Source organism: Cuculus canorus, chromosome 3 (assembly GCF_017976375.1).
Source record: "Cuculus canorus isolate bCucCan1 chromosome 3, bCucCan1.pri, whole genome shotgun sequence".
NCBI classification, from domain to species: domain Eukaryota; kingdom Metazoa; phylum Chordata; class Aves; order Cuculiformes; family Cuculidae; genus Cuculus; species Cuculus canorus.
In genome coordinates this window covers 1,069,465-1,095,791 of record NC_071403.1, presented here as the reverse complement: position 1 = coordinate 1,095,791, position 26,327 = coordinate 1,069,465, and the positions used below count along the sequence as shown (strand labels likewise).

Here is a 26,327-nt window from a genome sequence, read left to right as displayed (position 1 = left end):
AAGGAAAAAGACAAAGAGAAAGAAAAAGAAAACAGAAAAAGAGAATAGAAATAGAAGTGATTGAAAAAATCAAAATAACAAAAAAAACAGAAAAAAACAGAAAAATAGAAATAGAAATAGAAATAGAAATAGAAATAGAAATAGAAATAGAAATAGAAATAGAAATTAAAAACTCTTTGGGGCCTCAGCTTATTCCTGGGCTTGAAGAGAGAGATTTTTCTTTCTATCCAAGTCCCACGGAGTGTCCTGACTCTCCTGCCTCTGAAGCCATCAGGAACCGGTGGAGGCAGCACGCACGTTCTTAGGCCAGTTTCTAGAAGCTGGTAATGTCACGAGGAAAAGACATCAAATCTGCAACAGTGAAGGAAACCTGGTGAGGAATCGGCCTCTCCGCACGCCACGTGTTAGTTGCAGGTGTTCAGCTCAGTGAATTCCTCCTTGTTAAACCATCACTTTCTATATAAACTCGCTTGTTGTATCTACAGAAAATAATACTGAAGTGTCCCTGCCCGGGGCAGGGGGGGGAACTGAATGATCTTTAGGGTCTCTTCCAACCCAAACCATTCCAAGATTCTAAAAAGCACTACTATAAAACTAACCGTAATAGAGACAGCAATTTCATGGCATCTGAAAGAGACCGTGTGTCATCTCTCCGCATCTGACTTTGGGGAATTAGTCTGTGTCTTGCAAACTTTTCTAGTTTGGAGGGGGCTGGCTGAGGAGCAGCTCTATGTTTCACTGCTGGAGTTTGGTACTGACTTGCAAGAGGTGTCCTCACCTCCCCGCTGAGCACAGCACTTACTGCTCCCAATACTGGCTGAGCACCAGGGTTACACCCCACACTGTGGCAGGATGAGGCCAAGCACACATCAAAATCCACTCTTCCTTGATCCCGTCCTGTCATTAACCCTGCAGGAAAGGTGGTGACGTGGACCAAAAGCAGCTGTAGTTTGTTCCAGGTTAGCTTTCAGTAAGGACACTGAAGAAACCCCTCTGTTCCTCTCTGCCCCTCTATTCCTCTCTTGCGAGACCTCATCTGGAGTGCCATGTCCAATTCTGGAATCCTCAACATAAGAAGGAGATGGAGCTGTTGGAACGGGTCCAGAGGAGGCTACAGGGATGATCCAAGGGCTGAAGCATCTTCCATACGAGGACAGGCTGAGAGTTGAGGTTGTTCAGCCTGGAGAAGAGAAGGCTCCAGGGAGAACTTATAGTGACTTTCCACTACCTGAAGGGGCTGCAAGAAAGTTGGAGAGGGACTGTTCACAAAGGCTTGTGGGGACAGGACAAGGGGGAACGGGTATAAACTGGAGAGGGTAAGATTTAGACTGGACATAAGGAGGAATTTCTTCACCATGAGGATGGTGAGGCCCTGGCCCAGGTTGCCCAGGGAAGCTGTGGCTGCCCCATCCCTGGAGGGGTTCCAGGCCAGGTTGGATGGGCCCTTGGAGGCTGATCCAGTGGGAGGTGTCCCTGCCCATGGTCAGGGGTTGGAATTAGATGATCTTTAAGGTCCCTTCCAACCCAAACTATTTTATGATGATTCTACGATTCTATGAAACCAGACCCAAAGTTTGTTTCGGCTTCAACAGGAACGGGACTCCATCCAGACAGAGCTACACCAAAAGATCTGCTGTAAGAGCACACATATTGCACCACAGAGAGACCAGTCCTTGCAACCAGACTAGAGCTGCTCCGAAATACCCTCCGAAATACACACGGGGCACAGACTGTGACCTCTGCACCAGCTTCTCCGCACTACGGCTCTGCCTGACTTGTCCAGGCCACCTGCTAATACAGAATTGCCCAAAGAGGCTGCGCTGCTGCTCTCAGGCCCTCTCGCTGCTTCAGCGGGGGAGCAGTGCCATTTTAGGCACCATATGGCAGCCCTGCAGGCCTCCAGCTGCCGCTCTGCGGATCAACAGCTCAACCAAATGGCTCGTGTCGTATCTGGCAGCCCCACGCAGACATCTCAGGTACCTCAGGGACACTGACTGGCTGTGGATGTCTATGTTTAGGCAATCGAATATCATTTTATTTAGGTATCTATCCCCCCTCAAGACCAAACAAAGGGAAGCAATTGAGATTAAAAATGAGAAAAAGTGCTTGAAATACTGTGGCATGTTTAAAATAAAATAAAATAAAATAAAATAAAATAAAATAAAATAAAATAAAATAAAATAAACCTTGCAAAATTATCCCGTATAAAGTTCTTGGAGAATTTAAAAAAAAAAAAACTAAAAAGTAGAAAAAGTTTATTTGGGGCAAATGAAGGTATTGTTTTGTACTTCAAGAAACACCCAAACCTTACAAATAGTATCTATTGCTCAGTAAGAACTGGATTCATTGACTTTAAGAGAGCTATTGATAAGTTTAATGGGCAGTTTCTGTGTGCGCGGTTGGCTGGTCCAACCCCCCAGATGCTTTGAGGACAGCAGTGTTGGGATCCTTGCAGGATCGCATCCCAAACTAGGTCTGAACTAACAAATCGGCATATTATCAAACCATTGCATTTACTGAGGCAGGAATGAAGGAAATATGCTTTGGCGTATCCTCCGCCCTGAGGATGGCTGACAGAGAGCAGCCTCCATCTCTGCTAGCAAACACCTGGCCTCCAAAATGCCTCGGCCGTGGGTAAGCGGGGATGTCCAGGGGTTGACCACCCTTGGGACTGAGCGGCAGAGGCTGGTGGCCACAGGCCAGCGCTGCGTCATGGGCCAATCTTCCAGTCTCACGCAACATACACACACCAAAGCTGCAGAAGAACAGTTCCATCTACCCAGACACAGCCCAAGGTTCTGAACCTGCGCAGAATTATTTGGAGCATTAGGTCTTTTGAGCGCTGAATCTGAAATCCTGACCTCTTGTGGCCATCAGATCGCCCAGGAAAACAGTCCACCAACAAGAAGTTGATGCTCTTGCTGCATGGGACGGCTGGTGTTTGTGTTTTCCTTCTGCTCCTCTCCCAGACCTGCCTGCGTCTCAGCAGCCAGTGACAAACCTCCACCTTTGTTATAAATGTGAATTAAAGTAATAGCGCAGTCTTTTTAGACAGTGTGGACAAAAACGTGGGAGAAATGCCACAGAACGGGGATTACACACATTAACATACTGTGCGTGGCACACGACTTCTAAAAGGCATTTAATTCTAACGAGGACATCAGAAAGGGACATGACAGTTTAGGCCAGCTTGCTTTGCTGTCCTCTTGGTCTGCCCAAGTAGCTGTGGGTTAAAGAAAAACACAGACTATAAATACATACTCACGTGTGTAATTCATTGTGTCTGATAGCAATCGTTGTGTAAGTTACCAACAGTCTTTTAAAAATACAAACCTACGTTTTAAGAACTCCTCAATAAAAGGAGCAGTCTGGCCTCGTGCGCATAAGGAGAAAAGGCATCTCGTGACGTTCCTCAGCCCAAGCGATCTCTGACTGGAAAAGGGAAGGCTACGCAATGTGCAGACACACTCCTTGTGCCCTAGTTGTCCACGCGCAGTGATGCCCTCTGCATGTGAATTCCCTTTATCTAGCACCGACTACATTAGACATCAGGAAGAATTTCTTCACCATGAGGGTGGTGAGGCCCTGGCCCAGGTTGCCCAGGGAAGCTGTGGCTGCCCCATCCCTAGAGGTGTCCAAGGCCAGGTTGGATGGGCCTTGGGCAGCCTGAGCCAGTGGGAGGTGTCCCACTGGGGTGGAATGAGGTGATCTTTAAGGTCCCTTCTATTCTATGATTCTATGACTCTACCATCATCCATACACAGCTTGGACAGAAGAACCGCAGTATTGAGTACGTTTATATTTTCAGGACAGATTAATTGTTAGTTGCACTTGCTTAACACAGAAAAGTAAGCAAAAATTTTTATTTAAACCAAATTTACCTTTTATCTGTGGTCTCTCTGGATCTCTAGTTCATTTCTAACTGCACAAAGGCTTATCCATATGTTTAGTTTTACACATAGGAGCAACAATAGTGAAACAAAAGTGCATAAAATTAAGCCTCTGCAGAGCTGAACTCTTGATGGTAACCTGTTTTCACATTCAACATGTGCAAAACCCACACAAGAAAGAAAAGGTGAAGTAAAAAGGTGCAGTCATTCCCATTGTCTGATTTTCTGCAGTTTTTCATTTCACATTCTCTAAAAAACCCCACAAATTCTTATTAACAAAGCTATTAATAAGATCTAGAAAACATTTAATAGAAAAATATTTTAGCAACCATCTATCAACTGTTTTTAATTCCAGGTTCTTCTCAGACCTCTGTTTCTACCGTGTCAGCATTCTCCTATTACCTGCTGAAATTTGTATTCCATTTGCTTATGTTACACACTTAGACTTCACCGCTGAGAGGCCACGACGCTTGTTGGCCCTCATTCACAGCACATTTTTTGCAGGATGCCCATGACAGCAGCAGCTGCTTATCCTCTGTTCCAATAAACACCACTGGGTCTCCAGATTCTTTTTCTTCAATGTTTCGATAATTTTATTCTTAGGATAATTTCATTGGCTCTGCAGAGGGATCTGGACAGGCTGGATGGACGAGTTGAGGCCAACGGGATGAGGCTCGACAAGGCCAAGTGTCGAGTCCTGCACGTGCAGCTCCAGGCTGGGGGAAGAGTGGCTGGAAAGTGCCTGGCGGAGAAGGACCTGGGGGTGTTGGTTGGCAGCAGCTGAGCATGAGCCCAGGTGGCCAAGAAGGTCAATGGCATCTTCGCTTGGATCAGAGACAGCGTGGCCAGCAGGAGCAGGGAGGTGACTCTGCCCCTGGACTCAGCACTGGTAAGGCTGAATCTTGGGTTCAGTTTTGGGCCCTTCCCTACGAGAAAGACATCGAGGTCCTGGAGCGTGTCCAGAGAAGGTGAATGGACCTGAGGAATGGCCTGGAGAACAAGGGTTACAAGGAGCGGCTGAGGGACCTGGGGTTGTTTAGCCTGGAGAAGAGAAGGCTGAAGGGAGACCTTATTACTCTCTACAACTGCCTGAAAGGAGGTTGTGGCAAGGTGGGTGTTGGTCTCTTCTCCCAAGTGACAGGTGATAGGACGAGGGGGAATGGCCTCAAGCAGCATTAGGGCAGGTTCAGACTGGAAAATAGAAAAAGCTTCTTCATGGAAAGGGTTCTCAAGCACTGGCAGAGGCTGCTCAGAGAGGTGGTGGAGTCCCCATCCCTGGAGGGGTTCAAAAGATGGGTAGATGAAGTGCTTAGGGATATGATTTAGTAGTGGACAGGTACGGTTGGACTTCATGATTTCAAAGGTTTTTTCCTACCTAGTGATTCTATAATTCTATGATTGTTTTACTGCTGGTGACATTTCAGCATCTCCTTGGACACCTAACGCTCCTGCTGCAGTCCAGCGAGTTCTGGAACACAACGGATGTAAGTACAGCTTATCTTGGTGATGAAAATACAACACGACAGCATCCTGAAATGTCAGAGCATCAGAGAGCATTCTGAGATACTTTGTACATAAATACAGTTTGTTTGTGCCTTTTCTAAGAACACTGAATAACACGAGTAGTATTTTGTATATAGAGACAAATACAGCAGGCAACGGTGAAACAGATAACCTGCACAGATTACTGTTGACAGAAGAAAGAGCAGGTAACAAAATCGGGGGGCAATAAAAATTATCTTTTAAGTGCGATATAAAGTATCCTGTAAGTATGATTACACAGAAGTTGCTTTCACAAAGCACAGTGTTGTTTAATTAGCCGCAGCACTGTCTCGATAATCTCTTCCAGGGAGGAGCTGGCATCAACTTCTTGGCATGCAGGATTCACCATCCTTCTGTATGACTCTTCAACTCTAGTGAAATAAGAAACAAGAGCATGGAGTGATAGGACAAGGAGGAATGGCTTTAAACTGGAGAGCGGCAGATTTAGACTAGACATAAGGAGGAAATTCTTCACCATGAGAGTGGTGAGGCCCTGGCCCAGGTTGCCCAGGGAAGCTGTGGCTGCCCCATCCCTGGAGGGGTTCCAGGCCAGGTTGGATAGGCCTTGGGCAGCCTGATCCAGTGGGAGGTGTCCCTGCCCATGGCACGGGGTGTGGAATTGGATGGGCTTTGAGGTCCTATCCAACAAAAAGCATTGTATGATTCTATGAAATGAAATACATATCACAGAGTATGAAATGACATCAGTCATCAGTCTTGAAAGAAAGCAAGAGACAAAGGGAAAATAGCTAATATGAAGCTAAGAATGAAATCCACTGCAACGAGCAATAAACCATTAGTAGCTACTACAACGCAAACTCAAATCACATCATGTCCTTGACAATGTCTCCCAGAGCTCTACCCATATTCACATGCCATGGCAGGAAGTACTTCTCTACATCTTAGCACCGGGTACAGTCCAGTACAGCAGTAGAGTGGACAGTCTACTGCTAACACCCGTGCTGATTCATTCAGAGTCTGCTAAGGTGTCTCTGCACTGTCTGCCTGGCACTGTGTAGCTGTGCTTACCAACTGATCTCCACTTTGAGTCTCTGGATTACTGAGCCAACACGTTGCTCAACCCTTTTCTCTGATTAACTTTGCTAACTGGCTGAATACCAGGATGAAATACAGGATGAAAACCTCTTCATTAAACTATAACTCTTCTTCTAATACAGAACCCTCCCACATTTAGTCTACGATGATGTCAACGAGAATCACAGAATCCCTAGGTTGGAAAAGACCTTTGAGATCATCGAGTCCAATGGAACCTGTCTATTACTAAACCATATCCCTAAGCAGAATATATGTGAATATAATTCTCTATGTTTCCATGATAATTAGCAATGCCAAACATTCAGGCCACAAGTTGCAAGATGAATCAAGTAAGATTCTGAATGTTCTCACATTCAGATTGACATAATTAACAAGCAGAAATAACCCGTTGCTTTCTGATGGGAATAAGAAGTAACAGAATTAATCCATGAAAGATTCTTAAGTGACAGCATGTTTCCCTGGCTCGCCCACCCCTCCGCAGGTGCCACTATAGGAACCATGTTTCCACACAAAGCTTCTGTCAGAATTAAGCAATGTGTATTTTAAAGGTTTATCATCACCAGCAATGTTAAAACCCTAGAGCTAGATTTTAGCTTTGTGAGTTTTAAGTAGAGACACCAACATTCAGGTGTGTATACTAAAGTATCTACACATGCACTCAGGTATTTAAGTTCTCCCCGTAGACAACGATGATTGAAGTAATACATTTGGCAGAGCCTACGCAGCAATTCAGTGTACCCCAAGGTAGGATACCTCGGCTGCAGTTCAGCTGCCCAAACAAATGCACCTAGTACTGCTTGAGACTCTCTGGACTATGCCATTCAGTTTTGCTGGTCCAGGAAGGGTCCACAGGTTCCGTATCACATCTACCAGCCTCATGCAGATGTCTCAGGTCATATCAAATGGTTCTAGATACTTCTTCTGAGATCACTTGGCTCTGAGTGGGTGTTGAGCTTAATCACTTCGAAAGGATATGATTTAGCAGTGGACAGGTATGGTTGGACTTGATGATCTAAAAGGTCTTTTCCAACCTAGGGATTCTGTGATTCTATGAAAGCTCCACGGAGCACATTGACTATTTTGGGATCTGAGACACTTAGAACAACTAAAGGCATCTACAAGAGAAGATCTAAATTTTCTTCTTGTAATCTGGAGCTCAATTCTAGACTTTTCTGGGGAAGGTATGTGCATGAACTTCTTGCTCCACAGCTTTTAGGTCTCTCTCTTTCGTGACCTCATTAAGAGAGGTGTTACAGCACCAGCAGCAAGTACCAAAATACAAGTATTTTAGCTCTAAGATCCTTCGCAGTGGGTGAAGTTTGTCAATGCAGCTTTCAACCACTTTCAGTCAGAAGTGCCAGAATTTACCCTCTTTGTCAGACATCAATCCTTTCCAAAGAAACCAACCCAAAATCCCAAACATAGGAAATTCTTGTCTCAGTAATGTGAGCGGGACATTTTGCTACTGATTCCACAGGAGCCAAGATTGCCTATATCCTCTTATTCCTCATTCAAGTGTACCTTTGGCGAAACAAGCTGTTAGCTTCCAGCTCGGCTTCCTCCTTAGTTTTCTCCAGGCCCCGACGCTGAAGTCTCCGGACTCGCTCCTCGGGATCAACAGTCAGGAGAAGAACAAGATCAGGTTTAAGCAGATCCTCAGGCCACTGGTACACGTCATCGTGAGCTGGTGGAAGATCCTGCACTTTGCTGTTTACTTCAGTGGCAATTGTGTAGGCAGCTGTGCTGTGCCAGTATCTGTCAGGAACACAGGAATGCAGAAAGAAATTTACAAAGGATACTGATTTTTCAGTCATAGAGGAGACAAGTGTCAACATAACAGAAAGCGCCATGATGACAAGATGGGTGACACTGCAATTTTGTAGGGAAATGTGATGAACAATCCTGTGTCATCCATTATTTCTTAAGAGAGCAATAATATTCAATGCAATATTCATCATGACTGTGAATTATTAATTAAAACATACAGCAGAAGCTACATATTAGGCAGTGTTCCAAATACTCCTATCAGAAGAAAGTCTTCTTATAAGAAAGGTCAAAAGAAGAGTTGCATTATGTGCTAAAATCCAATATTCCCTTTTTTGGGAGGTTCCCATCCTACTCCATGCAACAGGTTTGGTAGAGAACATGTGACCTCAACCACATGTGAATGAAGTCAGATTTTATTGATGGTTACGCATTTCACTTGCAGTTAATGTTCCCTTCACTACGAGGCACTACATCTCATATGTTTCAGTGGGTTTGAGGATGGTTAAAAACATCACTCAAAGATAAACAAACTTCTGTATATGTGTGTTTTGGGGGAGGGAGGTGTCACAGTACAGCTAACGAAACAAGCCAGGCGTTTCAAAGTGCATCTAGACTTTATTCATTCAGGGGAATACTGAAAGCTGCCTAAACAGTTAATGAAAACAAGAAGTGACATAAACTAAACCTAACGAAGTAAAAAGCCTATTTCTGGCTTTACAAAAGAATACTTACTCAAAGAGTAAGTTTACCTAAAACTTGGTCATTCTCATCCACAGCTATCTCAGACCCTTCTTAGGGGTCACGATGAGCAATCCTCATTCTCCTCAGGTTTCTCATACAGCCTTGCTTTGGCTCCGGCTGCAAAGTCCATGCCTCCCCTACTCCTAGTATATCACATGTGCTAAATCAGTTGTGACTGCTACCTGACAGAAGTCCCTCAACTGACTTATCAGAAGTATTACCTTTTATTTAACATTTATCCCCCTACCTGCAAAGTAGCACTTGCAAAAAAAGAAAATAAAGAAAGAAGAAAAAAAGAAGAAACCCAGACACTTTCAACCCAGACACTTTCATTGACAGCTTCTGTTTGTAATGCTGAACAACTGTATGATGGCCCTGATATAAGAGGACTTCTTAAGATACAAACCTGTCTATGATCACAGGTGCCTGAGTGGATGCTCTTGCTATTTCGGAAGCAAGAATGTAGTTGCCCGCAGCATAAAATGCTCTTTTAATGGATGTTGGCTGATCATCAAATATTGCCCTCCACGGGCTGATGCAAGGTGGTGGAGACCTCAGCAGGACGGCATTCAGGGTGTCCCTAACAGATGTGGCCACAGTGGTTTTGCCTGCATTTAATTTACAGAAGGAAACAGTTATTACAGTACATGTCAGATACAAGCAAGTTTTAAAACCTGAAAAATGCTCCTATCTGCTCCCTTGCAGCACGTGTTCTGACACCCGACCGTGTGACCTCACTGCCTTTGATAAGGTTTTCAGTGGAAAATTATTGAGTTTGGTTTGAGGAACACCTACTCCACCTCCTACTCTCAGGGCCTCCCACCCCTCCCTTTTCCCAACTTTCCGTCGTCCTGCCTCTAAATACACTATGTGGACAGCAATTTCTCTACATATCCATTTACAATATTTTTCTAAGTCAGAATTCATGGGGATGTTGCAACACCATCACCCAGTATTTTCTTTCTACAGGGTATTTTCAGTTCTCTTTACCTGAAAATACAGAAAACAAAGTTAATCAGAGGCAACTAATATTTCCCTCTGACTCAAACTGCTGCAGTTTCTCAGACTACCACTATTTCAGTTCATTTACTTGAAAACTCGCTGGTAAAAGTGTGTTTCATCATCGGTACAAGAAATTTAATTGCCAGTACTCAACGCTTCGTATTCTTTCATTTATACAGATAAGGAATTTATCCGTGGAATGAAAATTAGCATAAACCATGTGCTCTTTTACAAGTGAGAGGAGACAGAACTGGTATTTATAATTACTAATTCAAATTACTTCTTTAAAATCCTTTCCAGGATTTTTTGCATTTCTAAGCCTTATGCCTGGCTGAAAGTATATCAGTTGCTCTTTCCAACAATTTCTCACCTGGGGTTCCTCAACCACACATTGCTCTTACCTGTGGCATCCAGCCCCTCAAACACTACGACGGGAAAACCTCCCTTCTTCTGGTGCTCTGGACATTTCTCCAGCAGGTCAAGTACTGCTCTGGCCTCTGGGATCCATGCTGCACACTGCAAGGACAGATGCAACCCTTAGAATCATAGAATCACTTGGCCAGAAAAGACCTTTACGATCATCGAGTCCAACCACATCTGTCCACTACTAAATCATGTCCCTGAGCAACTCATCTGCCCATCTTTTCAACCCCTCCAGGGATGGGCACCCTGGGCAGCCTCTGCCGGGGCCTGAGAACCCTTTTGGTGAAGAAATTTTCCCTCGTGGGGGTGTTGGCTGACAGTGGCTGAACATGAGCCAGAAGTGGCCCAGGTGGCCAAGAAAGCCAATGGCATCTTGGCTTGGATCAGAGATGCCATGGCCAGCAGGAGCAGGGAAGGGATTCTGACCTGGACTCAGCACTGGTTAGGCCACACATTGAATCCTGGGTTCAGTTTTGGGCCCCTCACTACAAGAAAGACATTGAGGTCCTGGAGCGTGTCCAGAGAAGGGGAATGGAGCTGGGGAAGAGGCTGGAGAACAAGGGTTATGAGGAACAGCTGAGGGACCTGGAGCTGTTTAGCCTGGAGAAGAGGCGGCTGAGGAGAGACCTTATCACTGTCTACAACTGCCTGAAAGGAGATTGTAGAGAGGAGGGTGTTGGTCTCTTCTCCCAAGTGACAGGCAATAGGATTAGAGGGAATGGCCTCAAGCTGTACCAGGGCAGGTTCAGGTTGGACATCAGGAAAATCTTCTTCACCAAAAGGGTTCCCAGCACTGGCAGAGGCTGCCCAGGGAGGTGGTGGAGTCCCCATGCATGGACGTGTTTAAAAGATCGGTAGATGAAATTCTTACAGATGGTTTAGTGGTGGGAAGGTACAGTTGGACTCAACGACCATAGAATGGTTGAATAATAGAATCATAGAAGAGTTTGGGTTAGGAGTGGCCTTAAATTTGCCCCAATTCCACACCCCCTGCCATGGGCAGGGACACCTCCCACTGGCTCAGGCTGCCCAAGGCCCATCCAACCTGGCTTTGAACACCTCCAGGGATGGGGCAGCCACAGCTTCCCTGGGCAACCTGGGCCAGGGCCTCACCACCCTCAGCATGAAGAATTTCTTCCTGATGTCTAGTCTAAATCTTCCCCCTTTCCAGTTAAAGCCATTTCCCCTCGTCCTATCACTCCATGCCTTGTAAAAAGCCCCTCCTCAGCTTTCCTATAGCCCCTTCAAGTACTGGAAGGTCTCAGAGCCTCCTCCAGGCTGAACAGCCCCAACTCTCTCAGCCTGTCCTCGGGAGGTGCTCCAGACCTCCCAACACCTTTGTAGCCTCTTCTGGAGCCGTTCCAACAGCTCCATCTCCTTCTCATATTGGGGATTTCAGAACTGGACACGGGACTCCAGGTGGGAGCGCGGCTGGAGCACCTCCCAGCCGAGCACAGGCTGAGGGAGATGGGGCTGCCCTGCCTGGAGGAGGCTCCGAGGAGACCTTATGGTGACCTTCCCATAGCCGAAGGGGCTCCAGCAAAGCTGGGGAGGGGCTGTTCATAAAGGCAAAGAGCGATAGGGCGAGGGGGAACGGCTTTAAATTGGAGAGGGGCAGATTTAGATGAGCCATTAGCAGGAGCTCCTCGGCGCTGGAGGGGCGGGGGGTGAGGGGATCCCGGCCAGGCCGGACGGGGCTCGGAGCCCCCGAGGCGGCGGGAGGTGTCCCTGCCGGGGCAGGGGGGCACTGGCTGGGCTCCGGGGCCCCTTCCACCCCAAAGCGCCCCGGTCACAGCTCGCGGCGCGGTGGGTGCCCGCGGGGCCGGGGCTGCGGGCGGTCCCCCCTTACCTGCCGCAGGCGGTGCCGCACGGCGGGGGCGGCGCGGGGCACGGACGGCGCTCCCACACCCGGCATGGCCGCAGCGAGCCGAGCTGCGGGAACCGAAACCGCGGTGGGAAGCAGTGCAGCCCCGCCCCGCCCAGCGACCGCGGCGGACCGAGCCGGCAGAGAGCCGGGCGGGTGCGGAGGGGCTCCCTGAGCAGCGAGTCCGAACGCCTGTGCACGGTGGGAGGAGTCCCCGCCCGTGGCCGGGGGTTGGCACTGGGTGAGCTTTAAGGTCCCTGCCAACCCAGACTGGCCTGTGATTCCATGATTCTATGATTCCATGAGCCGGCAACGTTCACTCGCATCCCAAAAGCCACCCGTGTCCCGGGCTGCATCCAGAGCAGCGTGGGACGGAGGGGATTCTGCCCCTCTGCTCCGCTCTGGACAGACCCCTCCTGGACACCTGTGTCCAGTTCTGGAATCCCCAACATAAGAAGGAGATGGAGTTGCTGGAACGGGTCCGGAGGAAGCTACAAGGATGATCGGAGGGCTGGAGCACCTCCTGTACGAGGACAGGCTGAGAGAGTTGGCGTTGTTCAGCCTGGAGAAGAGAAGGCTCCACAGAGACCATAAAGCAGCTTTCAGTGCCTGAAGGGGCTCCAGGAAAGCTGGGGAGGGGCTTTTGCCGAGAGCATGGAGTGGGGGCAATGGCTTTAGATTGGAAGGGGGGAGATTTAGATTAGACATTAGGAAGAAATTCTTCATGATGAGGGTGGTGAGGCCCTGGCCCAGGTCTCCCAGGGAAGCTGTGGCTGCCCCATCCCTGGAGGGGTTCCAGGCCAGGTTGGATGGGCCTTGGGCAGCCTGAGCCAGTGGGAGGTGTCCCTGCCCATGGCAGGGGTTGGGACTGGATGGGCTTTGAGGTCCCTTCCAAACCAAACTGTTCTATGATTCTATGGCTGTCCGAGTGCTTCCTAAATATTGTCAGGCTCGGTGCTGAGTCTGCTTCCCTGGCAGCTGTTCCAGTGCTCCACCACCCTCTGGGGGAAGAATCTTTTCCAAATTTCCAGCCTAACCCGTAGCATCCCCTCGGGCCCTATCACTGGTCACCAGAGAGAAGAGCTCAGCTCCTGCTCCTCCTCCCTCCTGTGAAGAAACAGTGAACTGCTATGAGGTCCCTCTTCAGTCTCCTCCAGGGTGAACAGACCAAGTGACTTCAGCCGCTCCTCACAGACATTCCCCTCTAAACCCTTCCTCCACTCCGTGGGCTCCTCTCGGCTCTCTCCGGTAGCTTGACATCCTTTTCATACTATGGTGCCCAACACTGCACACAACACTTGAGGTGGGGCAACCCCCTCCTCACCAGGCTGGCAATTCTGTGCTGGGTGCCCCCAGGACACGGTTGCCCCCTTGGCTGCCAGGGCACTGGATGGTCACTTCAGCCCCTGCCAGCTCAGGGGCTGAAGCAAAAGCACTGCAAATGGCTGTAACAGCCAGGTTCATGTCAGATGCTGCAAGTAAAGTTGTTCAAAATGTTTTGAGTTTTCAAAATGTGTAACTCAAAATGAGGGAGAATCTGCACCTTTGCAGAATCCTATTTCTCTCTTTCAATAGCTGCAAAACTGTCACTCAGGTATTTCAAGTTAAGCTTCGGATGCATCTTCTGAAATAACATCCTGGGTATGGATGCCAGAAGATACAGGGTAAAACATGTTTCATTACAAAAGAAGCCAATACGTGGTCATTTTGAGACTATAATAATATGCGCTAATAAGTCAGACCAGTGGTTCTTCTCCCCACATATCTTGTCTGGTTGAATGACATGCTGTGCATAAGCCTGGCTTATCTGTGGTCCCTCCTCCCAGCCCCTGTGGTCCTCCAGCATCCACAGGCACCAAAATTAGGAAAATTAGACTGCATATCCTCATCTCTTCCTTTTAGCACCTATTTCTGAACCCTTTTTCATATATCTGCCTAAATCTGGTTTTGACTCTGCAACAAAATCTACCTCCACAAACACCCATGGAGCTCAATTAGTGCACAACCTCTTGCATAAAACAAATTTTCTTTTATTAGTTCCAACCTCATACCCTTCTTGTTCCAACAAACGCCCTGTCTAATAACTTCACTGACTTCTGTGAGCAGCAACATTCAGCTTGTTTTTCAGCTTCATGGTCTTGCAAAGGTGTCAGAACTGAGAGCCCTCACCTCTTGTAAGCTTCATCCCCTTGATAGCTTAGGTGCAGAGAGAGCTCCTGTAGGGCCGTGAGGTCCTGCCGAGATGTGGAGGCCTGGCCGGTACCACTTGTCATTTCTCTGTTTCCCACAGAGCCATTGATTCCAGAGAGGCAGCAGCTGTGAGTCAGATCTCAGCTGAGGTGACAGCTCACTGGCTCAGCATTGGGTACACAAAGTTTCGATTACCCTTTCCTATGTGCATTTCCCTACGTTTATCCACGTTAATGCTTATCTGCCACTTTTCTGTCTAGTCATTGTTTTTCTTGAGGTCAAATTGACTTGCAGCCAAGTTTCACTCCAAAAATGCTGGAAAAGCTGCCCGTATCCCTCACTGACCTGTGTAGCTCCTCGCCTTTCTATTTCTCTGTTTTCCTGACGTAACTGTTGTCTTTCCCTTCCCTGCTGGCTAAATGGAAAGTACTTACTTTCGTTTTTCCTTTTCCCCTCCCACTGCCTTGATAGAATTTGTTTACAAGCATTGCTGAGCCAAGCCGGTGCTGCTTCTCTCCCCATTTCTAATGTGCTCACCAGATCATTCATAACGGGCCTGCGATGTCTGTCACCCTGGCTAATTACTTAAAAGTAGCTTCCTACAAGATTTTAGGTCTTTCGCATCAGATTATACACAGTTACAGGAAAAGACAGTTGCGGTTATGTCCGAGACAGGTCTGTGTTTTTAAAGTCAGTGTAGAGAGTATGAATGTGGTTTAAAATCAACTTATGGCATGTATTTTTCAGTTTATTCATGAGGACCTTTATTATTTTGTCTTCTGTATAATATGCCTCCATGTTCAACAGCAAATGTGCTATTATGTGAAATGTGCTAACACGTGCCGATTGATGAGAAGCTCAACATGAGCGGGCAGTGTGCGCACACAGCCCCAGAAGGCCAAGCATGTCCTGGGCTGCATCCAAAGCAGCGTGGGCAGCAGGGCGAGGGAGGGGATTCTGCCCCTCTACTCCACTCTCGTGAGACCTCATCTGTGTCCAGTTCTGGAATCCTCAACGTAAGAATGAGATGGAGCTGTTGGAACGGGTCCAGAAGAGGCAACAAGGATGATCCAAGGGCTGGAGCATCTCCATTACGAGGACAGGCTGAGAGTTGGGGTTGTTCAGCCTGCAGAAGAGAAGGCTTCGAGGAGACCTTATAGACACCTTCCAGTGCCTGAAGGGGCTGCAAGAAAGCTGGGGAGGGACTGTTTACAAAGGCTTATGGGGATTGGATGAGGGACAATGGGGATAAACTGGAGAGGGGCAGATTTAGACTGGACATAAGGAGGAATTTCTTCACCATGAGGGTGGTGAGGCCCTGGCCCAGGCTGCCCAGGGAAGCTGTGGCTGCCCCATCCCTGGAGGGGTTCCAGGCCAGGTTGGATGGGCCTTGGGCAGCCTGAGCCAGTGGGAGGTGTCCCTGCCCATGGCAGGGGATGGAACTGGATGATCTTTAAGGTCCCTTCCAACCCAAACTATTCTATGATTCTATTATCCTCGAGCCTCTTCACATCCCTGAGGGCCCTCTGTGCTTGCATGAAGCTGTAGGGAAGAGATACAGACACAACAAGGAGCTGTATGACCAGTGAAGCCCTTTTTGGTCCATGTTGGGTTGGAGGAAAGGAAAAAAGCTTAAAAACCAATCAATCTGTAACCTTAAAAGTCTGTCTTTTTGCACAGTCCTCTGATGAAGATAAACAGCTGTCTGGGACACCAGGCAGGAATCACCTAAACTGGAGGCCCATAAAATGTGTCGGTATGTAAAGTACACAGGAATCGAATGCAGCTGGTTTCATGCGTAATAAACCTCAAAGGGCACCAGTAAAGGGCCCTCCAGTAAATATGAAGGTCTGTGGAGAAGATGACAAGAACCCAACAGCTAGCAATGTCAGGCCAAGAGACCCTCCTCTTCTGCCCGTGACAGTGACCAGTGCCACAGGTTTGGAGAAGAGTATGGAATGGATGCAGGAGGATCCTTCTCCCAACACGTACGGGGACAGGCTGAGAGTTGGGGTTGTTCAGCATGGAGGAGAGAAGGTTCCAAGGAGACCTTATAGTGACCTTCCAGTACCTGAAGGGGCTACAGGAAAGCTGGGGAGGGAATTTTATGAAGGCATGGAGAGACAGGAGAAGGGGGAATGGCCCTGGACGTGTTACAGGCCAAGTTGGATGGGGCATGGAGCCCCTGATCCAGTGCGAGGTGTCCCTGCCCATGGCAGGGGGTGGAACTGGGTGGGCGTTGAGGTCCCTTCCACCCCACCGCCCCCCCGGCTGTGTGGCTGCACGGTCCCCCGGCTGCAGCCCCGCAGGAGCCACCGAGCCCCGTCCCGCGGGGGGGGAGCAGAGCGCCCGGCGGCGAGTTTCGCTTCTGCGGGAAGGGAAACGAAACCGGGGATGCGCCGGGCATTTAAACGCGCCTGAGCGCAGCCGGGGGTGCGCACTCGAGCCGAGCGGAGCCGAGCAGAGCGGAGCTGAGCAGAGCCGAGCCGAGCCGAGCCCAGCTGAGCCGAGCCGAGCCGAGCCGAGCCGAGCCCAGCTGAGCCGAGCCGAGCCGAGCCGAGCCGAGCCGAGCCGAGCCCAGCCCAGCTGAGCTGAGCAGAGCCGAGCTGAGCTGAATTGAGCCAAACCGAGGTGAGCAGAGCCTACCTAAGCTGAGCCCACCCGAGCAGAGCCGGGTCCAGGGGACCCCAGCGTGTCCTGTGGGCTACAGCTGAGGTGCAGTGTGTCCTGCCAGGTCAAGCTGTGCCGAGCTGAGCTGAGCCGAGCTGAGCCAAGCTTAACCAAGCCGAGCAGAGTTGAGCTGAACTGAGCTGAGCTGAGCCGAGCCAAGCCAAGCCAAGCCAAAGTGAGCCTAGCCGAGGCAAGCCAAACCAAACCAAGCCCAGCTGGACAGAGCCATGTCCTTTAGCGTCCTGGTGCGCCTGCCCGTGGCGGTGGCTCGGGCGGTGCTGGCACTGCTGCGCGGGCAGCTGGGTGCGCTGTGCTGGAGCCTGGCGCCCTTCTCCCTGTCCCTGCCCGGCTGGCGATGGGTGTCAGCTCCCAGTGCCCCCGCGGGACCCCGGCACCAGCAGGAGAAGGACAACGCGTACCCAGCACCCACCAGCGTCAACTACCACTTCACCCGGCAATGCAACTACAAGTGTGGCTTCTGCTTCCACACGGCCAAGACCTCCTTCGTGCTGCCCCTGGAGGAGGCCAAGAGGGGGCTGGCGATGCTCAGGGAGGCAGGTGAGTCCCAGCAGGACCAAGTGGCATCGAGGAAGTTGTCCCTATGGCTGGTATGGACAGGGTCCCCCTTGCCATCGCTGCAGTCAAGTGCTGAGACTGTGAGGAAGGAGAGGGTGATGGGCAGGTGGAGGTTCACAGCATCTTTCTTTGGTCCTGTTGATACAAAAAAAATGCTGGCAAATAGAATCATGGAATGGGTTGGGTTGCTTTGGGACAGACCTTAAAAGCCCATCCAGTTCCAACCCCCTGCCATGGGCAGGGACACCTCCCACTAGACTAGTTCTGGAGTTTTGGAAAGAAAGCATCCTTTAATTCAGGGCTGTACGCGAGAGGGAAAGACCTCCACCAGTCATGTATGGTGAGACAGGAGCTGGGGACAGACTATATAAACCTTGTGCATATTCTATTACTTTACAAGGACTCATTTTAATGTTATTATGAACTTCCCAACAGTCAAATCTCTTGCTAATGGGGGCCTACAGGAAAGCTGGGGAGGGACTCTTTACAAAGGCAAGGAGTGACAGGATGAGGAGGAATAGCTTTAAATTGGAGAGGGGAAGATTTAGATCAGATATTAGCAGGAGCTTCTCCACATTGAAGGGGCCTTTAAGAAGAAATTCTTCACACTGATGGTGGTGAGGCCCTGGCCCAGGTTGCCCAGGGAAGCTGTGGCTGCCCCATCCCTGGAGGGGTTCCAGGCCAGGTTGGATGGGGCTTAGAGCCCCTGATCCAGTGGGAGGTGACCCTGCCTATGGCAGGGGGTAGGACTGGGTGGGCTTTGAGGTCCCTTCCAACCCAAACCATTCTATGATTCTTTGATTCTCTGTCTGATTTTGCATTTGAAATAGGGAAAGACTGCAAAGAGGTGCATATGGGAGAAGACACATCTGTTCAGCACAGATCATACTTCATACAAAACGTTATCATTTCCCGAAGAGCGAACAGTATCTTTAAAAACACTGTCTAAAAATCATGCTATAACCCCCTATGCTATTAAAAGACATGTTATCAGAGGGACATTCTGTCTAACTTTGAAAAATACAGTTACTTAGCTTAAATCAAAATATTCCACTTTTTCCAGTAGCAATGACTTCTTGTATCACTGTTCTAGGAATGGAGAAAATAAATTTCTCCGGAGGAGAACCATTTCTTCAGGACAGAGGTGAATTTGTAGGCAAACTGGTCCAGTTTTGCAAGCAGGAGTTGAAGCTACCAAGTGTCAGCATCGTTAGCAACGGCAGCCTGATCAGAGAACGGTGGTTCAAGAAGTACGGTAAGGCAAAACCACTGTGCACAGAAACACTGGCAGGGTTTGGGAGCCTCCTCAGGGCATCCTCACCAAAAGGTGAGGGGGAGATTGTTAGTGGTTCATTTTCAGCAAGCACAAACTAACTATGAATACCAGTGAAATGCTGTTTAATTGTTCGTGGTACTGTTAATTGTATAGTTTGTCCTATTGCCTCTTTGGTGTCACAGCATAATAAGAGCTCAGACTGCCTTCATAGTGCTGCACACACCCACATCCACCCCAAAATACCTATTTTTTTTTTCGCGCAATAACTTCACAGAACTGGATTTACATGGCACTTGGCAGCAGATGATAAGGAACTAAAAGCGGGCATACTCCTGACAACTTTTATCTGACAGGCTGAATATTAATATATAAAACTTGTTTTCAGGTGTATATTTAGACATTCTGGCAATTTCGTGTGATAGTTTCAATGAGGATGTCAACGTTTTAATTGGCCGTGGTCAAGGAAAGAAGAACCATGTGGAAAATCTGCATAAACTGAGACAGTGGTGCCGAGAATATGCCGTCGCTTTCAAAATAAATTCGGTGATCAACAGGTTTAATGTTGAGGAAGATATGAATGACCAGATCAAGGCACTCAACCCCGTGCGCTGGAAGGTAAGAAAGTGTCTGCCATCAGTTTCCTATTCAGAGAAAAGTAATGATGAAGCGAAGTCCTGGAGTTGTTTGAACCTCTAATGACCTCAGTCAAGTGTCCAGCTCCAGCTTGGGCTGGTGTTAGTGGACTCCTTGTCAGCGTTAAGTGGTGTTGAGGCAGGTTCTGTCTCTTCATGCACTTAAACGAGACCAATATGCCAAGAATATTTTTTGTGATATTTACAGCAAGTTACTAGTTCAGCATATGTAGATCTAGTTTAATGATATTAAAAGTAAGATAGGAGGTCTTTAACATCTGGTGTCATGGTGTCAAGAAAATGAGGAGAAGTTAGTGTACAATGATACATTAGAGTTAACATATCACTAGGAATATATATGTACCTTAGAAATTAATGTTCTGCTACAGTATTAGTGGTTAGTGTGCTTATATTTTGATATTTTCTACTAGAAGCATATTAAATACTTTATGTTATCACTTTGCAAATGGGTAGCAATAATATGACTTATAAATATGGGGGAACTTGTGGAATAATTTGTCATTATTTGCTGCATGAAAATTGGTACACACGTAGGATTTCACAGGAAAAAAAATCACTGTAAGTGAAATCTTGGTCCTACTAAAGGAGATTAAGGCATTCCTGAACTTGATTCATCTTAGTATCCTCTCACTCAGTTCATAAACTTTCTTAACAGTGAGTCTCGTAACTCTCCTTGTGCCGTGTAAAGGAGCGTAAGGAAAACATGACATACATTTTAATATTTTATCAAGCTTCCTGGCCCACTTTCTTAGCCTACAGAGCATGTTGATGGCAAAGGCACTGGATTTTTTTCCCCCTAAAGTAATTTGTGAGTCTATTTGAGGCCTTGGCCTTTAGAAGGAGTCTGTTTAATGGACAAACTTTACATTTTCTTTCTGAGAAGTCTCCCCCATCTTTTCTGTGATCATCTGAAGGCAGTTAAAGTCACCAATCAGGTTAAAATCTTTAAGAATAAAGGTTGACTTGATGGTCTTCACTGTACATAGCATTTAGAGCACAGGCATACTATTGGAGGTTCGATCAAAGCTTTAGCTAAGCGTTGGTTCTCCATGCCCTTACAAACACCAGAACAGTTAGGATTTCTGGGGAAACCTGGTCAGGAGGTGTGACTGTATAATTACATTTAGAACTACATAATGTTAATTTGCTAAAAATAAATCTGCACGGCATCCTTCATATAGTGTCCACTTATCCCAGTTTGTGTCAGTGTGGCTTCACTGGCAGAAATATTAAAGACATTTGCTACTGAGGCAACTGAAGGTTTTTGCCATGGTGGCAGTCTCTTATCATCAAGGCAGATGAAAGCATAAAATCTTAGTCAGGTGCTTTCTGATTTCAGGTATTCCAGTGCTTGCTCATCGAAGGGGAGAATACCGGAGAGGATGCCCTGAGAGAAGCAGAGAAATTTGTTATTGGCGATGAAGAGTTTGAACAATTTCTGCATCGCCACAAAGATGTCTCCTGTTTGGTACCAGAATCCAATCAGAAGGTAAAATTGAAACTGCCCTTTTGTAACTTTATTTTGAGATAAATTTGGAAAGATGGAAAAGAACTGGAAGTTCTCGTGGCAATTAACACTTTCCCATTAGTGCTGGCTCAGAAGAGGTACAGGACAACATTGCCAGCAACTGGGGTTTTTTTTATGTCAGAAGCCAATGGTTTTAATTTTTTTAAGGCTTTTTGAGAGCAAAGTTATTAATAGAAGAGTAAAAACTCATCAATCCCAATCCTGTGGAAACTAGAGGGAGTCCTCTCATAGCGTTGTGTGGGCCTCTGCTCAATGAGATGGATCTGTGAAGTACCAGCCCAGAAACTGGAGAAACTGAGTTTTCCACAGCTGAGTGGTGAACTCTAAACAATGATTAAGCCCTTTGGAATTAAATAGCTTTTACCTACCTGGGCACAAGAACCTGAAAAGGAACCATAGAATGGTTTGAGTTGGAAGGGGCGTTAAAGCCCATCCAGTTCCAACCCCCTGCCATGGGCAGGGACACCTCTCAGTGGACCAGGAGTCTCAAAGGCCCATCCAACCTGGCCTTGAACACCTCCAGGGATGGGGGAGCCACAGCTTCCCTGGGCAACCTGGGCCAGGGCCTCCCCACCATCATTGTGAAAAATTCACTCCTAATGTCTAGTCTAAATCTTCCCCTCTCCAATTTAAAGCCATTCCCTCTCGTCCTGTCACTCCATGACTTTGTAGAAAGTCCCTCATCAGCTTACTGGGAGCCCACTTCAGGTGTTGGAAGATGCTCTAAAGGTCTTCTTGGAGCCTTCTCTTCTCCAGGCTGAACAACCCCAACTCTCTCAGCCTGTCCTTGTATGGGAGGTGCTCCAGCCCTTGGATCATGCTTGCAGCCTCCTCTGGACCTGTTCAAACAGCTCCATCTCCTTCTTATGTTGAGGATTCCAGAACTGGACACAGGACTTCATGTGGGGTCTCAGCAGAGCAGAATAGAGGGGTAGGCCTGAGAACCTCTGGAGCTGGGAGAACCCCTTTGTCTGCTGGGGTGATGATTAACATCCCCCCCCCCCAGCTTCAAAGGTCATGTCATTTGTTTGGAAAAGGACATAATCAGCCAGTATGCAAAACAGCATAAGTTCTGTCGAGGTAGGCGTTAAAAAAAAGCTTGGATACTATTTAAAACTCCTTTAAGCAGCTGGCACTCACATTTCCATTAGGAACTTGAGAGGTCATATTGAAATATTTAGTGGTTTATTCATGCATTAAATCATGCTCGTAATCCTGTTGTTTACTTTTATAAATTTGATCCATGCTTACTGAAATAGTGGGAAGACACTGCCTGTTTCAAAGATTTGGGTCAGGCTTTGAATGCATAGTTGGTTGTTTCGCTTTTCACTAGAATGGGATTTCAGTTTACATATTAATTTAGTTTTTCTTTTGATCTATTACAGATGAGGGATTCATACCTCATTCTGGATGAATATGTAAGTCTTTGATATTTGGTATTGTATGTTTATATATGTATGGATACACCAGTAATAAATCAATTTACAATGCGTTCCATAAAATAATGTTACCATCTAGTACAAGGAATAGATGCATTTTTTTCCCATCAAACACATTGAGAACTTGAATTTAAGTATGACCTAAAGAGGAGTTGCCATCAGGTTGTGTGCTTGATCATTGCATCCCGAATCCTGAAGTACAGATGTGTATCTTTGCAGGATGTCTTTGCTGGTTTTCTTTAACTTAAAAATATAGAACTTGTCCTGAAAGTTAAATTTCAAAGAGCCTACTTGGTTTACATGTAACTAAAGAGCAAACACTAATCATCAGGAATTATGACGTGGCTTTTTTCCTGCTAGGATGTGTTTAACTATGAGCTTCTGAACCTTCTAAGAATTACGGTGAAACCATTCATGTGCTTACATGCGCTTTTGTGGGATTGCAGGGCAACTCGTTTAATTCTGTAGAAAAAATAAGCTTTCACAAATTGAGTTTCTAACATCTTATCTGTCCATTTCCCAGATGCGTTTCCTGAACTGTACAAATGGACGGAAAGAGCCTTCCAAGTCCATTCTTGATGTTGGCGTGGAAGCAGCTATAAAATTCAGTGGATTTGATGAGAAGATGTTCCTGGAAAGAGGAGGAAAGTATGTGTGGAGTAAAGCAGACATGAAACTGGACTGGTAACTCAATAGACAGAGTTTGGGCAGATGCGCCACGTAAAGAAGATGGGTGTGAGGTGTGTGCGTGTACAGATGTATCCGATTCTTTTATATGCACTTGGTATATTAGGTTGTTGTTTAGAATATCTGTTACATGCAAAGGTGTTAAATGTTTTCAGCATGTAGATGGTATTTTTATCCATCGCTTGCTTGCACGTTACCCAGAAAGTACAGAGCTTTCATAGAAATAGATCTCAGAAATGGACTTTCTCATCTGATGTATGAAGTACTCAAGGGCAAACTGTTAAGGTAATGTTACACAGGAAAAGGTTTTATGATAAAACCTAAGTGTGCACGCCGGAAAACAAACCCAGCCCCTTCGTCCCAGTCTCTGATTCATTATGAACAGCTGTAATGATGGGGAAGTGGAAACTTCTCACCGAACAGATTCTGCGTTGCTCCATGGGAGGGCAGACTGCAGTTTCTCACCGAGTCACAAGAGGGCAAACAGGCGGCCCTGTGGAAGCAGTCCCTGCCTGTGCGGGGGGAACCGAGGGGCACAACCTAGGAATGGGTATCTCGCATGGTAGATAGAAAAGGAAATCAAGGCGAAAAAAATGGCATTTTCATTCCTTAAGACTTAACCATAAAATCAGCTCTTGGCCTCCTCCATCTCTTCCATAGACACACGGTATTTGCAAAAGTGTCAGAGGATGTAATTTTTGAAAGAGTATTTTATTTATCATGAAAGAATATTTTACTTGTCCTAAAACATAGAAGTGCATTTTACCCAATTTGAACAACTTCTTATTTCCCATTAGCAATGACCTTAATTCAATCAAATATTTACAGCAAAACCAATATTTGCATTTTATTCAGAGCTCGTTCCATTTTCCTTTCATCAGCAAAGAGTATTATTTTTACCATTTTTTCCCTTCCCATTAATACAGTTCTGATGAAGATTCCTGATGAGATGATGATCCTATGTAGCAAACATAGCATGTGTCTTCTCTTGCATACTGGCTGTGTTACTTCTGTGCTTTTTCTTTTCCTAAGACATGGAATTACAAACTGTAACAAAGTTCATGGATCATACAACCTTGTTTTAAAGGTTGCTTGGCTTAGCAATCGTTGTTACTTGCTGGTTACAAACATGTATTCAGTGAAGGTAGTTGGGTTTTGTGATAGCTATGTTTGAATTTAAGAGCTGACAGCATCAACATGAAGTACAAAAAAGTCACTAAACCCTACAAAACCAATAATCTAATATGCTGCATTCACGCTTGGTTTTCTAGCTTTATAATCACAGTTGTCTGAATTTAACTAGTCCCATTGTCCCTAAAGCTCTGTGTGGAGGGTGTGGGGACAAGCATTGCACAAAGCAGAGCTGGCACTACTCGTTCTCATTGTCCCTCGAACTCAGCACCTGCGCTGCCTCAGACATCTCAATATTTGTAGCAGTTGGCATGCATTAAATGTACTACGCAAAGAAAATCACACCTTTCCTTTTTCTGATCGTGCTAGTTGGTCTTTTTAAACAGTTTTTCAGGAGAAATGCTTTGCATTCCCTTAAGGCATCTTCAAAGCTGAAGGGGCAGGCACTTAAGTAGGAGCTGCTTCTTCTGACTAAAGGAGCCGCATCTCTGAATACACTGTGAAAATGTTTCCCTTTATAATTGCTTCAGTTTCTGTTATAAATATGCTGTCAAAGTGATGCTCTTTTGCTTCTTTGTGTTTTCTGTTTTGCAATCACAACACTTCCTAGTTGCTTAAATTCAGTATTTTTTTTCCTCGCATTAATACTAAGTGACATTTAAGATGTACCCCCCCCCCACTTTAACCCCCCCCCAGTCTTTTGGCAGCTGTTTTGCTAGAATTCTGCCTGAGTAGCAACGTCGGGCAGCACAAATTTATGTAACTGTGGGGTTTGACTTCCTCGGTGTTCCCATGGCTCAGCTGCTCAGTCCAGCCCCGTCCTCAGCATCTCTGAGAAAGGGAGCATTTTCCTTTGCTGCTGGCTCACTCCCAGCGTGGGGAAAGATGGAGCGTGTCCATGTACCGCTAAAGGTACCAGCGCGCTGGCTCTGCGGGAGATGCCAGCTGCATCACAGCACGCAGATGCGAGGGGCACAGCCTGCCCTCAGACCCAGCCCTGCCATCCCTGCCTTTGCATCTTCTCTGTAAAGGGCTCTTGTGTCGCTGCAAGAGATCCTCTGCGCCTGAGGAGGAAGCTGCGGGAGAAACAAACTGGAGCTGAAAATGTGAAAAGACATCGAGGACGGCTTTTATCAGAAGGTTCTGAGTTCTTGCCTTCTTAAAATCTTAAGGGTTTTCATCGCCTCTCGCTACCGTGCATAATTAAGACGTTTCTGCTCTGCGTGATGCTCTTTTCCAAAGGAAATGCCAGTCGTGTGCATTAGAAATGAAGAATTTGACTTAGCACAGTTTGACAGACAGTTGTTGAAGTTAAAGAATAGCTATGATATTTTTATAGGCAAAATTCATTTTTGTGCAAACTCTTCAATTTTTATATTTTTTTGGCTACGGTTTGAGTAACCTCCCTTATTTTTTATTTATTTATTTTTTTTAATCTATAAACACAGTTCACGTTGGTCCAAAACTGGACTGCAGGCTTTCATTCTTGTAGTTGGGCCTGGCTTTCAGCATGGGAGTAGAAAAATAATACTGCAGTCAGTAGGGCTCCTCCCAGGCTTAGAGATTTCATGCACACTGTGACCCTGCAGAGTCAGGGTTTAAATTTAAGTACTACAGACACAGATACGCTTAATTGTGTTTTCATGTGTAATCTCATAGTACTGCAGCTAAGCACTTGCTGAGGACGCTGAACCGAGGAGGGACTCGCGCTGTAGTTCGGCAGCATTATCCTTATTTCTAAAATCTGTAGAAAATGAGTGCTTGGGAGAATTAGTTCCTTCAGTTAAAATATACTTTGGGTAATGAAAATAGTGTAATTTAAGATGCATTATCAGATGCTCTCTTTTTCAGTGCGAAGGGTGCTTGACATGTTTGAATGTTACAAATGATGA

General features: G+C 46.6%; 2 protein-coding genes across 2 annotated transcripts; one reads left to right on the top strand and one right to left on the bottom strand.

Annotated features, from left to right (window-relative positions):
- Positions 1-3,410: 3,410 nt before the first annotated feature.
- Positions 3,411-12,483, bottom strand: CMPK2 (cytidine/uridine monophosphate kinase 2). The gene is made up of 5 exons (XM_054062617.1): positions 12,271-12,483; positions 10,400-10,514; positions 9,403-9,604; positions 8,010-8,243; positions 3,411-5,803 (listed from the first exon to the last, which is right to left on the bottom strand). Exons 1-5 carry the CDS (start codon positions 12,334-12,336, stop codon positions 5,683-5,685), a joined length of 738 nt encoding a protein of 245 aa, XP_053918592.1. The 5' UTR covers positions 12,337-12,483; the 3' UTR covers positions 3,411-5,682.
- Positions 12,484-17,033: 4,550 nt separating this feature from the next.
- RSAD2 (radical S-adenosyl methionine domain containing 2) lies at positions 17,034-26,327 on the top strand. The gene is made up of 7 exons (XM_054062806.1): positions 17,034-17,106; positions 17,210-17,703; positions 18,815-18,976; positions 19,383-19,612; positions 20,990-21,139; positions 22,564-22,596; positions 23,141-26,327. The coding sequence occupies exons 2-7, from the start codon at positions 17,373-17,375 to the stop codon at positions 23,303-23,305; spliced, it is 1,071 nt and encodes a 356-aa protein (XP_053918781.1). The 5' UTR covers positions 17,034-17,106; positions 17,210-17,372; the 3' UTR covers positions 23,306-26,327.

Bases quoted from the DNA above. Each gene is read 5' to 3' on its own strand.
- CMPK2 (XM_054062617.1), bottom strand. From the start codon at position 12,336: ATGCCGGGTGTGGGAGCGCCGTCCGTGCCCCGCGCCGCCCCCGCCGTG. The intron at 10,515-12,270 runs GTAAGGGGGGAC...CTGTCCTTGCAG, and splicing joins TGCGGCACCGCCTGCGGCAG to TGTGCAGCATGGATCCCAGA. The intron at 8,244-9,402 runs GTTTGTATCTTA...TGTTCCTGACAG, and splicing joins GCACCTGTGATCATAGACAG to ATACTGGCACAGCACAGCTG.
- RSAD2 (XM_054062806.1), top strand. From the start codon at position 17,373: ATGTCCTTTAGCGTCCTGGTGCGCCTGCCCGTGGCGGTGGCTCGGGCG. The intron at 18,977-19,382 runs GTAAGGCAAAAC...ACTTGTTTTCAG, and splicing joins ACGGTGGTTCAAGAAGTACG to GTGTATATTTAGACATTCTG. The intron at 19,613-20,989 runs GTAAGAAAGTGT...TTCTGATTTCAG, and splicing joins TCAACCCCGTGCGCTGGAAG to GTATTCCAGTGCTTGCTCAT.